General features: G+C 40.0%; 1 protein-coding gene across 1 annotated transcript in view; it reads right to left on the bottom strand.

The window, feature by feature from the left end:
- Nucleotides 1–6,015: 6,015 nt before the first annotated feature.
- The window catches only part of LOC128605063 (uncharacterized), a 41,813-nt gene continuing 32,728 nt past the window's right edge, over nt 6,016–15,100 (bottom strand). Inside the window, exon 3 of the mRNA XM_053620174.1 lies at nt 6,016–7,369. Coding sequence (XP_053476149.1) covers nt 6,659–7,369 — 711 coding nt within the window. The 3' untranslated portion in view covers nt 6,016–6,658. The remainder of the gene's footprint in view (nt 7,370–15,100) is intronic.

The following is a 15,100-nucleotide window of genomic DNA, read 5'->3' as shown; positions in this document are numbered from 1 at the left end:
ATGGGTGTGATGATCAGCTGTCCACAATCATTTGGCCATATATTGTAGTTTCCAAATGAATGCTAAAATATAAATTTCTGGGGTATTATTTTATAGAATCAAATCTGTTATTTTAAAATGCTGACAGAAAATTGGTAACCTACAGAAATAACAACATGGCAATATTTGAATAATACTGCTATAGATATGTACAACTATAAGCAGAAACCATTGTGATATTCTTTTATTACTTACAGTACTGTGAAAAAGTCGTAAACACTAATTTGCTTTTAATAAACAGTTGTCTTAGATGTTATTTGATGTCTTCTGCATTATTGCATCAGTAGAAGGCCATTTTAATATTTATGAACCTTTTTTCATAAAGAAGAATTAATTTTACAGAAAACAACGTATGTGTATCAGTAAAGAAAGTAACATATTCTATAATAGACCATGTTTAGACAAAAAAAAAAAAAAAAGAATCAAGAGTGACATTCAAAGTCTGCACTTAGAAAAATATTCTAGGCAATATTCTGGTAAAACTGTAATACATATACCTGAGACTAAAGATGGATTTTTAAAGGCAAAGGACTGTCATGCCAAAAATTGACTTTGTTTAGTTTATTGCTGTTTAATGCTTTGTTTTTGTTTTTTTTGTTTTTTTGGAAGGCATCACCACTTTACAGCATTTCTTTTCATGTGTCTTATACCTTTGCATAGTACTGTATGTGAAACAAAATGCTGTTGGCACATATAACAGACCGCTATGTAGGAGACTGTGGCACACCAGTGCCCTGCGATGGGTTGGCACCCTGTCCAGGGTGTCCCCCGCCTTGTGCCCCGAGTTTCCTATAGGCTCCATGCTCCCCGCAACCCTGTGTAGGATAAGTGGTACAGAAAATGGATGGATGTATATATGGCATACCAGTTTGTGCCTTATATCCCAGTCTTCAGTTTAAATTGCAGTTAGATTTAGTGCAATTTGCTGCTCTTTCTTACACACTCACTGTGTAAAATGTTGTCAGGAGTAATTAGCTGGAGCTGTAAAAGGGTCAAACAGCACACAGCTGTATGGAGAACCCCTCTGCCCTGGAGCTTTATGGCTCCCTGTTCCAGCTTGTTTGAATATGCACATAGGCAGAGAGTGAAAGAGAGAGAGAGAGAGAGAGAGGACAGTGGTCAGGAGTGAGGCACCTGCCTCAGTTCTTCCCCAGAGAGCCGTTCTGAACTCTAATGAGCTCCACCTGTGAGCACACAGAGCAGTCCACACTCATATCCTAGATACATTCGCTACACTGCCACTTTCTCACAGCCCACCACTCTAATGAGCAGACTTTAAAGGTTAGATAAGAAAAGCAATGTGTAAAAAATCCTAATTAAAGTGTAAGAGGGTCACCATCTAACATGTACAAAGAACAGAATCTGTGGTTCTGCAACATATAGAGAACATAACAGTGTAAAATGTTGATTTTCAACACTGTTGATTTTTGGAACTGTCTTTGGTGCTGAATTGCACAATAACACAGCGCACTGATCACGCTGCTTAAACAAATTTAATCAGAAGTTACGCATTTACACTGGAACACCTCCCAAACACAGATTTAATAACATACTACAGAACTAAGTAGTGTAAGTTTCCCTAAGCTTAGTTTCCACAAGAAAGTCTCTGAAATATAATGCGGCACAGTTTACCAGTCTTACCTTAACATATTTGGAATATTTTCTCATAGTAAACCCCTATACATTTGAATGAGTGAGAGCAATGTGGCTGAATTTTGTTCAGTGAGTGCATTTCATTTGAATGAAGTTAGAAGAAAATCAAGGTACAGTATGAAAACTAATGCTACATTCAACTAAATGTCCTAACTCAGAAATTGCAAACTTTGACTAGGAAAAAAGAAAATGCTTCCAAAGGAGATTCCTTTTGAAATTCCTACTCAGAATGTTCAGAAGGTCTCCTTAACCCTGAGATCATCACATGATGTCATATCAACATAGTCACCAGTAAATACAGTATACTGCTTTAAATGAGTATATAGTAGTGTTTACTATAGGAATCCCAAGTTGAATAGTAGTGTTTACTAATTACAATCAGCATAGACACATTGGTTGGTTAAATGTATAACACTGAACCATACATGTTTTAAGAAAATAAATACATCATAAACTTATGACCACTAATACTAGCTGGCTAGCTTGCTGCTAACAAAACATACTCTTTCATGGAGGCATCCATGTTTTTCCCACTTTGTACCTTGAACTTAAACTAGAAAATTACATAAATCTGAATTCAGACTTCCAAGTAAGTCAAACTCAGCAGACAATATATCACCAAAAGTATGGGCACACCTGACCATCACATGTATGTGTGGGTCTTCCCCACACTGATGCCAACAAAGGTGGAAGCACATGATTGTCTAGAATGTCTTGTATGCTTTAGCATTAAGACTTCCTTCAACTGGAACTAAGGGGCCCAAACCAGTTCCAGTCTGTGCACAAAGTGAGGTCCATAAAGACATGGTTTGCTAAGGTTGGTGTGGAAGATCCCAAGTGGCCTGCACAGCGCCCTGACCTCAACCCCACAGACTAATTCGGAGTTTAGACTTCTGAGCTCATTTGAATGCAGCATAGTTCCATCCCTAGCTTAACTTTTCAAATGATCTGAACTGTATGAATTGTTATGAATTATCATTCTAGAATTCTACAGTGGAAAACCATGCCAGCATCCTTTAAGAATATTTCTGTAATGGAAGAAACAAATCACAGTGGTACAACACATCATCCTGTGGCATAATAGTGGCTATGACATAAACAGTGGGCAGGGATTTTCTGTCACATTCAAACACTTTCCAAAACTCTATTGCAGCTTTCAGGCCAGGCATAATGGCAAACAGTGTTTGAGGAAGACATAACTGAACAATGTTTATATTTTAAAATATGTGTATAATACATTAGTTTTCCATTTACACAGACATAAGAAAGTGTAGCTTAATTTTACTTTGATGGAGTCACTGCCACAGAGACTCCATACAGCTCCTGCTCTCTCTGTTGCCTCTGGATTTATCTTAATGGAACTTGGGTGGGGGGAAGGGGGTGTAATTTTTTGATAAATGATGATTTGAAGAAGAAGTAGGGATAATGGCTGATTTTTCGAATGATAATGAATGTACTGCATACGTAATAACAGTTCTAAGCCTGTTTTAGCAGATCATTTCAACCAAAGTGTTGTAGCTCTTTAACAAATGACTTTCATTTTCATTCAATCTGTAAAAACCATCCTGCACTGTCTGTTTGTATATGGTGTCAGCTTAAATGAGCTGTGAAAATGACTTTCCTCATGGAAGGAGAACGAGATAGGATGCTGAATCTAGCCCGAGCCAATGACTCAGCAGCTATAACCACAATCACACACACACACACACACACACACACACACACACACACACACACACACACACATAGAGGGATGGTGATCATACATGTAAGCACTACTGTAAAATAATATTAATATAAAACGCTGGGTATTTTATTCCTACTGGGCAGTTGTTGAAAAGGTCTTGTGGTAAAAAGCTCCAAACAGCAAATACAGTAGTGATTCTTCTCAGCATGGCTCCTGCTCAAAACACGCAGAGACAAACAGCCTTCTTTATGGCATAGCCTTTTCATCAGATACCACCTGCTAGGAGCCATGAAGAAATGATTAAAGCAAAATTTCTCCTTTGCACAGATTCTTTGCAACAGGAAACTCAATACACAGCAAGTTTACCTTTTCAAGACATGTAGCATGTAAAGCTCTGCATAAAAAGCAAAGAGATCAAACCTGATCAATGAATCCAAATGGTGCATTTTGCATGAGAATGGGAGTGACAACTGCCGCCATTTCTGAAAATATCAAAAATAAACCAAGCTCTTAATAACAGAGTTATTAAGCAATGTTTTTCATGCTTGTTCAATAAACCATAAACAATTATTGCACATGCACTTGGAACATTCCTTAAGACACTAACAGTTTACAGGCGGTAGGCAATTAAGGTCACCGTTACACTGTGTGCCCTACATGAATGTGTATGTGTGTGTGTGTGTGTGTGTGTGTATGTGTGTGTGTGTGTGTGTGTGTGTGTGTGTGTGAGTGAGTGAGAGAGAGAGTGTGTGTATGTTTCCCTGATTTTCTGTCATTACACTATTATTTGTATTTGCACTTATAGCTGTTTCAGGGATTGAACAATTTTCTGTTGATATATTATGAAAATGTATATTTTTGCAATTAGCATCATCATTTGTGTAAGATGTTTAATCCTTTCACATGTCAGAAATCTCTTGCATCAGGTTTCCTTGGCTGCCATAATGATTTTTTACTTGCAAGTAAAATTCTCTAAATGTCAACGGGTGCTGTTTACTACAGTATTTCGCCTGCAGATATTTCTGCATATCACAAGCGACTGCAAAACAGGAAAACAAGTTTTCAACAGATTTGCAAAATGTTTCACTGTCAGCTTTCCTCATTATCATACATACTATTACATACAGCATGTATCAAATTGTCACATTACCATATCTGCTGGCTCTCAGAAGTATTATACCTTTTTTTACTGCCATTACACCATGGCATTGGTCTGGACTGAGAAACAGATCAGTAAAACCGTGCAAATCCTACAGAATCTGGGAACCTGGAAACAGTCACCTCCCTGCACACAGATGAACATATATACTGAATCAACCTTGACCTTAGTAACAATCCTCTAGCCTCCCATCACACCCTTCAACTTTTATGAGACCTTTTACTTTCTTCTGTCCAAGGAAAGCCACACACCTGCTACCCCTCAGTAGACATGCATACACACACACACACACACACACACACACACACACACACACATATAGATAATCTCAGACACACACTCTCACCAGCAGCCATGTCTTGCCTGCTGCAGATGATGATTACTTTTTCTACCAGAGGCACAAATACTCCAGAGAGACTATTAGGACATGGACTGTGAAGATGACAGGACTGGAATCTGTCAGGCATTTTCCAAACACATGCATCTGTTTCCAACTTATAAACTATAGAGGCTCCAGGATGTTATGTACTGAAGTGATAGTACTCAAAAAGAGATAACTCCTTATATAATGATGTAGATCATATAGCTCCCATAACCAATCCAATTCATACTGTAAATTGCTTGCAATCGAAAAAACATTAGTAAATGTTTTGAAGCTGTAATTGCTTTGTTAACATAATCAGTGTTTAGAAATCCATAATACACTGGCTTGTGATGCTTGTAATTAGGCTCATTGCTGCTACTAACGCATTCAAAAGATAAATTTGTACTCAAGATAAATTTACTCAGTAAACTCATGTACACACGATTGACAGTAGAATCAAGGACGCTAGAGCACAAGGGAGGTAAAATAAACCCAACAAAGATTCATAGAGAAATGAGTGTAAAAAAAAAAGGAAGTATAAACTCAACAGGGTGAAGTTCCCTTACGGATGCCAATCAGCTCAGGGTGGAGAGGTGGAGGGGGTTAGGGAGTATGTCCTCCCAATGCTACAAAGAATGTTAGCACAAAATCAAGCAAACTCCAGAATGTTCGGAGGAGCTTGCAATAATTCAAAATTACCGCAGATGTTGTAGAATATGTAGAAAATTTAGATCAAGCAATGTCCAGAAATAAGTGCATTTTTATAGCCTACCATTTAATTTTCCAGTTTAACTTTTATTTAACTGTAAATCAAAAAATAATAGTAACATTATTTTTGTTACGCTCCCGCCAGCAGATGGCACTGCGGCTTCGACATGCACGAGCGGCTTTAGAGAACGCGCGTGCACGAGACTGCACTCTTGTATATGGAGATACGTTTAACTAGCTAACTAAGTCTAAGTACATGTAAGTGTTAACCACCTTGATGTTAAGCGGTCATGTTCTCATGTCCTGTTTATGTTTCATGCCTTGAATCTCGCTTCATGTCTAAGACCGTGTATCGCTGCTCATGTTTATTGACCTTGTGTTCGAGCAATAAAGACCTTGATCTGCACCTGCTCCCGCCTCACCTCCCTGTAACGTAACAGAATACTGAGCCACCACACAGAAGCAGCATATCAGGATGAACGCCACCGAGTTTGAGGCGTGGCGTCGATCGTTCTGGGAACAGAGCAAACAGCTAAACGAGGAACTTGCTCAAATCCACCACCTTCTGAAGCTGCTGCAGCAAGCCGGGCCACGCGCCACGTCTCCACCCACGCAAATTCCCCCACCCCCGCTGCCGGAGAGCTATGCCGCGCTACGCGGGCAGTCGAGCTACACGGATTACTGGGGCTTCCCGCCACCGGGGAACAACGCTACGCTATGCAGGCAGCAGAGCTACCCGAGCTACTGGGGCTTCCCGCTGCTGGGGGACTACACTGCGCAATGCAGGCAGCAGAAGGTCACAGCCCCAGAGTCCCAGCCCGAGGTTAACGTGGCGACCTCGAAGCCTCCGCCTGAGGTCAACAGGGCGACCTCAGAGCTCCAGCCAGAGACCTGCGTGGAGGTCTCTGCCACTGGGGAAGCTGTCCCGCTACCCTGTTCTGCTGAGTAAGCTGTTCCACTGCCCTGTTCTGCTGAGGAAGCTGTCTTGCTGCTCTGTTCTGCTGAGAAAGCTGTCCCGCTGCTCTGTTCTGCTGAGAAAGCTGTTTCACTACCGTGTTCTGCTGAGGAAGCTGTCCCGCTGCTCTGTTCTGCTGAGAAAGCTGTTCCGCTGCCCTGTCCTGCTGAGGAAGCTGTCCCGCTGCCCTGTCCTGCTGAGGAAGCTGTCCCGCTGCCCTGTCCTGCTGAGGAAGCTGTCCCGCTGCCCTGTTCTGCTGAGGAAGCTGTCCCGCTGCCCTGTTCTGCTGAGGAAGCTGTCCCGCTGCCCTGTTCTGCTGAGGAAGCTGTCAGACTGCCCTGTTCTGCTGAGGAAGCTGTCCCGCTGCCCTGTTTTGCTGAGGAAGCTGTCCTGCTGCCCTGTTTTGCTGAGGAAGCTGTCCCGCTGCCCTGTTCTGCTGAGGAAGCTGTCAGACTGCCCTGTTCTGCTGAGGAAGCTGTCAGACTGCCCTGTCCTGCTGAGGAAGCTGTCCCGCTGCCCTGTCCTGCTGAGGAGGCTGTCCTGCTGCTCTGTCCTGCTGAGGAAGCTGTCCCGCTGCCCTGTCCTGCTGAGGAAGCTGTCCCGCTGCCCTGTCCTGCTGAGGAGGCTGTCCTGCTGCTCTGTCCTGCTGAGGAAGCTGTCCCGCTGCCCTGTCCAGCCGAGGAAGCTTTCCCGCTGTCCTGCCCAGCCGAGGAAGCTGTCCTGCTGTCCTGCCCCGCTGGGGACGTCCCCCTGAGTTTCAATCCCACTGGGGGTGGTGCTCCGCCTGTCTACAGCCTCACCTCCCTGTAACATAACAATTTTACAATGACAGAAATCACTGCCTATTCCAAATGATTTTTTCCATCTTCAGAACATTGAACAAATATTGTTCATGCTAGGGGAAAAATGTTACTATATTGTTTGCAATTTTATAATGAGTCTTATTGAGCAACTGACAATTTCTTACTTACATATTTCACTGTCCCACCAGTTACAATTGTGACCAAGAATTTTAATTCTTGAAAAAAGTAAAAAGAAAGTTAGTGAAATTACCACTAAGTTTTTTAAACTATTTCTGCGATTAATAAGCGATTATCATCTTTAAGTAATCTTATCTTTTGGCTCAAGAAATTGAAGGGGAGGAGCAGAAGCATAAAACTTGAAGAGTCACATAAGTTCTATCCAGGTCAAGTAATTTGTACATATTTGCAGTCTATTGCAATGGAGGCAAAAGCATTTTATTCAAAGAGAAGCGCTGCTGAGAGGTGATAATAGTTGGGGGAAAGGGGAGATCCACGCATTAACAAGTAACTGGTGAAAAAGTTGCAGGATTCATCCTCTTCAAAAACACAAAGAATTTCTTTGTTGTTGAACCCAATCCTACAGAAGCCCTAAGCGGGCATGTATTATTATTTTTTTTCTTTGACTTTATCCTTCCCGCATCAAGTGTCCCACAACTTGTATACATGGTATAATGTTTTGGTATGAAAAGAGTATCTTAGAGAGGCAGAGTCTCTCAGAAGTAATGATGGGCAGAGGTTCACCAATCTTTTTTGAGACGTGTTGCTCCCATCAAATTGAAAATTACCTAATTTTTCCCTTACAATTGTACATTTCCTCAGTTTAAACATGTGATATGTTTACTACATTCTTTTGTGAATAAATTATGGATTTATGAGTTAGCTGGAAACCCCCACAGATGCCTTTACTTTCAGTAGATTGAAAGTTTGAAATTATGGCCCTGTGCCATGTATGGCGTTTATTCATGTCAAAAAATCAGGTTGCTGGTGCTGCATCCTTATGGAGGTCTGCAAATAGAGTCTCTTGATTTTCTGTCAGTCTCTTGCTTTTGTAAACTTTTCGTGCAGTTTCAATTGAAATATCTTGTGGGTAGTTCAGTGGAATGGCCTCCACACTTTGGGTTTGTGTGGGCCTAGGGTTATGGGCCATTTGCACCTGTACTTGGGGTTGAGTGTGGATAATTCTTGCTATTGTTTTGGCCAAGTTGTTTTCACACCTTCCTTTTCACACCTCCAACATATAGGTCAGCTTGTCAGGTAGAGCTGAACCCTCACAGAGCAACTGTTCAGTGGGGATAAAGACATACTGGTGGAAAGTAAAAGTAATAATAATTACTTGAGTAAGAGTAATAACATATACGAAGAGAAGACTACTAGTTACTTCAGATCTGAATCTGATTAAAAGAAAGGAAAATCCTGAATTTCACACTCTGTGTGTGTGTGTATGTGTGTGTTTTAATAAATGCATTTTAATAAATTTTAATAAATTTTCACACTGATATCATGGAAATGTGATTAAAACTATTTCATTGCACATGTTTCTGTTCCACGGGTTTCATCCAAAAGCTAGTTGTTGGTTAGGTTCATTAGTCAAACCTTAGATGTTTACTATTCCTTATATGTCAGTTTGAGCATCTGAATCATACTGAAACATTTAATTCTTCCAATTTATTCATCCTGGTCAGAGTTGCAGGAGCCAGTTAAAGTTTAACTAGCTTTCCCTATGGGTTAATTTACTAAGCAACGTTTACCTAATTTACTAACATATAGAAGTCTTTAAGCAAAGAAATATGAATGTTACGTTACCGGGAGTGGAGACAAATGTGGGCAGAGCAGCAACCGGAAGACGAGGATCACAGCAAGGTGCGGAGTCCAAAATAATACAAAGGGGTAATCCAGAGAATCGTAATCCGAAAAACAAGAAGAAAGTCCGTGAGCCAGGAAAATCCAATATGTAGATAAAGGCTTGGTATTACGACAGCGTTAAGGGTACTGAGCATTTACTTCGCAACGTGCTGTCGCTAACAAGGGCTTATATAACCTTGGGTGTAACACATGCGTCCGCACTCAGTACTCCGGCGAACTCGAGCGTTGGTTGGTTGCCTTCTCTGATATCTTGAGAAATACCCATAGTGGCCACCTAGAAATATTTCAATATTCATTTTCAATGAGCCTGAGCCCATGATAGCCCCAGATTCATGTTCTTGGTTGATGAGAGTGGAACCCAATGTGGTCTTCTGCTGTTGTAGCCCATCCACCTCAAAGTTCAATGTTTTGTGCATGCTGAGATGCTTTTCTGCTCACCACATTGGTAAAGAGTGATTATTTGAGTTACTATAGACTTCCAGGCAGCTCAAACCAATCTGGCCATTTTCCTCTGGCCTTTCTTATCAACAAGGCGTTTCCACCCACAGAACTGTCACTCAATGCTTTTTGGTTTTCACATCATTCTGTGTAAAATCTGTTGTGTGTGAAAATACCAGGAGATCAGCAGTTTCTGAAATACTCAATCTAGCCTTTCTGGTACCAACAACCCTGTCATGGATAAAGTAACACAGATCACACTTTTTCTTCATTCTCATGTTTGATGTGAACATGAACTGAAGCTCTTGACTTATATCTGCATGATTTTTTTTTTCATTGTGCTGCTGCCACATGATTGGCTGATTACATAACTGCATGAATGTGCAGGTGTACACCTAATAAAGTGGAGGGTGAATGTATATCCCAATGATTTACACTTTTTATACACTGTGCATTTCAAGCTACTGCACATTCTTCCTCAGATGTTAAAACTCACTGGTTCAATAAGACATTTTGAATAGTTCAAGTAAGGTAAATGTTTGCCTAAAATATAATGCTAATTTTGAGTGTTGAATTACAAGCAAAATGGTAGTGCAATATTTCCTGAGCAAAAAATATCTTTGTTGATCAAGTGCATTATAAATAGCTCAGTGGCCAGTAAATTAAAATACATGCCATTGAAAGTCTGTATAGAATCCTTAAGTAGCTCTTGTAAACTGGTGACAGAAGCAGATGATACTTGAATGATTCCAGGTCGAGACAGTGAAGTTTGGCTTCAAACTTGACTCACAGCTCTCAGTCCTGGGTGCCATCTGGTGAGCTCAAGAGGCCCGACACAAAGTGGGTTTAAAGTTTATTTTCTGAAGATGACTTTGTCTTGTATAGCTGAATACATGTATATGTATGTTTTCCATGCCTAAATTGTCAGAGAGTGACTTTGGGCTCATTGCTCCAGAGGCATAAGAACTGAAAGCATTAAGTTGGATTCAGCTTCCTTACTTCCTCTCTGCCTCTCCCCTTTCACAATAAGTCATCCTGTATATTATTACTCACTTTGGTCACTTTGGGGGCCCTGAGATAACATCTAAGAAAGCAGATAAGACAGATCAGGGACAGATCAGAGAAGAATGAAATGGAGAAAGACAGAGAAAAGGAAAATGAGACAACTTTCTTAACATATGGTAGGAGAAAAGCTCAACCTGACTAGGGGGAAAAAATGGAAAAAAAAAAAAAACAACATTGTAGCCCTCATCCATATGTCCAAATTTTCTGGCTCCCTATGACAACTCTAAATGTGTAACAAGTTTCACTCTCAGGATGTAGACTGTGTATCTCCCCGGCCTGTCATGTTGTTTCAAGCTGCACGCTTTTGTGTGAGAGATCGGGAGCAGAGGCTTGTCTCTGATGGTCACGGTCGAAGTAAGTGTGTGTAGTGTGACAGGATTAAACACATACCATCATAGTGTCCTGAATGCAGGAGTCACACAGTCTGACATAACCACCAATCAGGTGCACTAGAGCTCATCTCCTACTAGAACTACCGATGACAAATCACAAATATATGTCAGTGTCTGATAGAGGGATGGAGGGATGTTAACTGTGAGTGAGTGTGAAGTCATATCTATAGCTGTTCCCTCATCTGAGGATAGCACACAGTATTATACTGAGCCATACTATTAAACGTTTCTCCTTCTTAAATGTTTAAGCATCTGGGGCTACTGTGGGCAATTACAACAATTTTCTCAACAGAGGTCAAACTGGAATCCAAAACACACCTTCTTTGAAAATAAAAAACTAAAATTTTTAAAGTGCCCTCCAAAGCTAAATGTATCTCTGCATGTAGATTAGCTGCAGAAGAGCACAGAGCAGAATAGAACAGGGCTAGTTTTTTTCAAGTTGAATGCTACTATGTACTCTAAATCATTCTGTCCATCAAATGTTACTAAATTCCAATGGTTATCAGAATTCAACCAGGATGTCATGAAACATGCACCAGCCTAGCTACAAGTAATATCCTAAACCTAAAATGCTTTTTTTTTTTTTTAATTAGCATATCCAGAATTAAAGAGTGTTTTAAACAGTGTGTGTGTGTGTGTGTGGGGGGGGGGGGGGGGTTACATTGTCAGGTCCTGAAAGGTAGTCCATAGAGTGCTTTTTATAAAAGCTATGTGTTTCTTTCGTTTTTTTCTAACTGAAAGAGTATAACCATTTACTTGTTAAGGTGATGAGGGTTTGGTTTATGATTAGTTGTAAAATCCTTATTACATATACTAGGTACAGTTGACAGAAGTTTACACAGCCCTGTAAAAATGGCAGGTTTTTGTTAAAAAAAAAAATTAATCCAAGATAAATGTTAGATCATTTTCCACCTTTAATGTGATACAGTTAGCAATGAAATTTAAGTAAAAAACAAACAGAAAAATTTTAGGAATAAAAAAGAAAAAGTATAAAAAATGCCCAGTGCACATGCGCCTTTTATGATGGGGTATGTAATTGTGCTCAGAAATAAACAATTATGTTCAAACTCTTGTTCAAAAGTAATTATTATACACCTGTCATCAAGGAAGTGATTTTGATTGACTCCAAATAAAGATAAGCTGTTTCTAAAGGACTTTCTTGGATTTCATCTGATTGCTGAAGCCATGGTCCACAAAGAGCTAACAAAGCTTGTACTTGATCTTATGAAACAGTTGAAGATTAAGAAAAAAATCACCTTCCAGCATGATAATGACCAAACATACAAATTTAAGTCAGCAAAGGAATGGCTTCAGGAAAAGAAGATCAATGTTTTGTAATGGCAGTTAAGTAAGTAATTAAGTAAGTAAGTAAAATTTATTTATATAGCACGTTTCACACAGCAAAGCTGACCAAAATGCTGCACAGAGTAAGGAAAGTAACATAGAAACAGAATTAGACCAAATAAAAACAGACAATGGACAACAGAAAAAAAATGATTAAAAATTTGTTTAAACAATTAAAAATTTGATCATAAAGCCTGGCAGAAGAGATAAGTTTTAAGCCTATTTTAAAAAGTGGTAATAGAAGGTGCAAGGCGGATGTCCAGTGGCAGTTGATTCCATAGACGGGGGCAGCAACAGCAAAAGCTCTATCCCTGGTTTGTTTTTAACCAGGAACGAGGGACATGCAAAAGAAGCCTATCAGAAGATCTTAGACATCTGTTTGATGAATGTGGTTTAAGAAGATCCTCGAGATAGGAAGGAGCTTGATTATTAAGAGTTTTAAAACAAACATCAGAATCTTAAACTGAATCCTAAAACGGACTGGGAGCCAGTGAAGCGATGCTAAAATTGGGGTGACACGATCAAACTTCTTTGCCCTGGTCAACAGCCTTGCAGCTGCATTCTGAACCATCTGAAGACGAGCCAGAGATGACTGAGGAAGACCCAAGTATAATGAATTACAGTAATCTAAGCGAGAATTAATTAAAGCATGAATAACCTTCTCCAAATCCTGGAAAGACAAAAATGTTTTGAGTTTCGAAATAATCCGTAGTTGATAAAAACTAGTCTTAACGACCGAATTAATCTGCTTGGTTATGCATAATTCTGAGTCCAGAATGAAGCCAAGGTTCCGAACCTGGGAAGAAATTGAGGGAAAGTGATTATGGAGCTTGTTAATGAGACCATCTCTCAATCTCAGGGGGCCAAAAACAATTATTTCAGTTTTGTCTTCATTAAGTCGGAGGAAATTATTTGTCAACCATTTTTTAATGTCATCCAGACAGTCCAGCAATGGCTGAATGGAGTCACCAGCTTTCAAAGGAATGTACAACTGGGTATCATCAGCATATAAATGAAAAGAGACATTGTGAGCCCTAATAATATTCCCCAACGGCCGCACATATAAATTAAAAAGAAGTGGGCCCAGAATGGAGCCTTGAGGAACACCACCAATAATAGGACTAGAAGAAGAGCAGAAATTACCCAACGCTACCGAGAAAGACCTGTCCTTAAGATATGAGCTGAGCCATTGTAGGGCGGTCCCCTTGATACCAAACAGATCCTCTAAGCGCCAGAGAAGTATGTTATGGTCTACAGTATCAAAGGCAGCTGTAAGATCTAATAGCATCAACACAGTATTTTTTCCAGCATCCACTGTGAGTAAAATGTCATTGGACACTTTTAACAAAGCAGACTCCGTGCTATGAAAAGTAGTGAAACCAGATTGTAAAGGTTCAAATAACATAGCTGAGTTTAAAAACTGGAGCAATTGAGATTGTACTACTTTCTCTAGCAGCTTTGACAGAAACGGTAGCTTAGAGACAGGCCGATAATTATTAAGGCAACCTTCATCCAAACCCTGTTTCTTAAGCAAAGGTTGGACAATAGCATGCTTAAAACAATTTGGGACCACCCCTGCATCCAAAGAAGAATTTATCAACACTTGGATACTGGGGCCAATTTCAGAAAAGGTTGCTTTCATAAGCACAGCGGGAACAACATCAAGTGGCGTGGATGATATTTTCATCTGGTTAACCAGATCACACAGTTCCTTTAGAGAAACGTGTTCAAATTGATCAAATGAAACCGGTAAAGCCAGTGAATTCAGGGACAGGTCTGATAAATGCAAAGTGAAGGAAGAATGAATGGTAATTACTTTATCAGCAAAAAACTTTAAAAACTTCTCACAAAGTTCAGCCGAAGGTTCCCCATGGAATTGGCAACTCGGATTAATAATTGAATTTATCGTGGTGAATAAGATCTTTGGTCTATGACAGTGTGCAGCAATTAAGTCAGAGAAACACCTAGACCTTGCTGACTTTGCTGCACTCTGAAACTTAAACAAACAATCTTTATAGATCTGGAAGGACACAGTTAACTGATCATGCTTCCATCTCCGCTCAGCTCTACGACAAGCCTGTCTGAGAGAACGAGTATTATCGTCCAGCCAGTAATAAGATTTACGATTTGGTTGTTTCAGTTTAAAAGGGGCAATGGAGTCTAAAATATTGGAGCAAAATGAGTATAATAAGGCAATCAAATCATCAGGGCCAGAAGAAGACTTTGCAGCACTCAAGATAGATGTTTCAACAGCATTAGCTAGAAAACTTTCACTAAACTGAGAGGCAGTGAGTGAATTAATACAACGAGAATAATATCCTGAAGGCCTAGTCATAACGGCAGAGTTGGCAGTAGGGACCTTAAAAACAATGGCCTTGTGATCAGTGAAGGAAGCATCTTCAATATTAACATTATCAACAGCGGTTCCATATGACAATATAAGGTCTAGTGTATGTAAGGACATGAGTTGCCTGATTTATGTGTTGAATAAAACCAAAGGAATCTGAGATATTACAAAATTCAGTAACCAAGGGTCGACCAGGGCAGCAGACATGCACATTAAAATCACCCAATAATAACAAACGATCGTACAACGGAACAATAGAAGTTAAAAAATCACAAAAATCACT

Source organism: Ictalurus furcatus, chromosome 3 (assembly GCF_023375685.1).
Source record: "Ictalurus furcatus strain D&B chromosome 3, Billie_1.0, whole genome shotgun sequence".
NCBI classification, from domain to species: Eukaryota; Metazoa; Chordata; class Actinopteri; order Siluriformes; family Ictaluridae; genus Ictalurus; species Ictalurus furcatus.
Note: the sequence above shows the minus strand (reverse complement) of the source record. Positions and strands in the feature narration are given on the sequence as shown.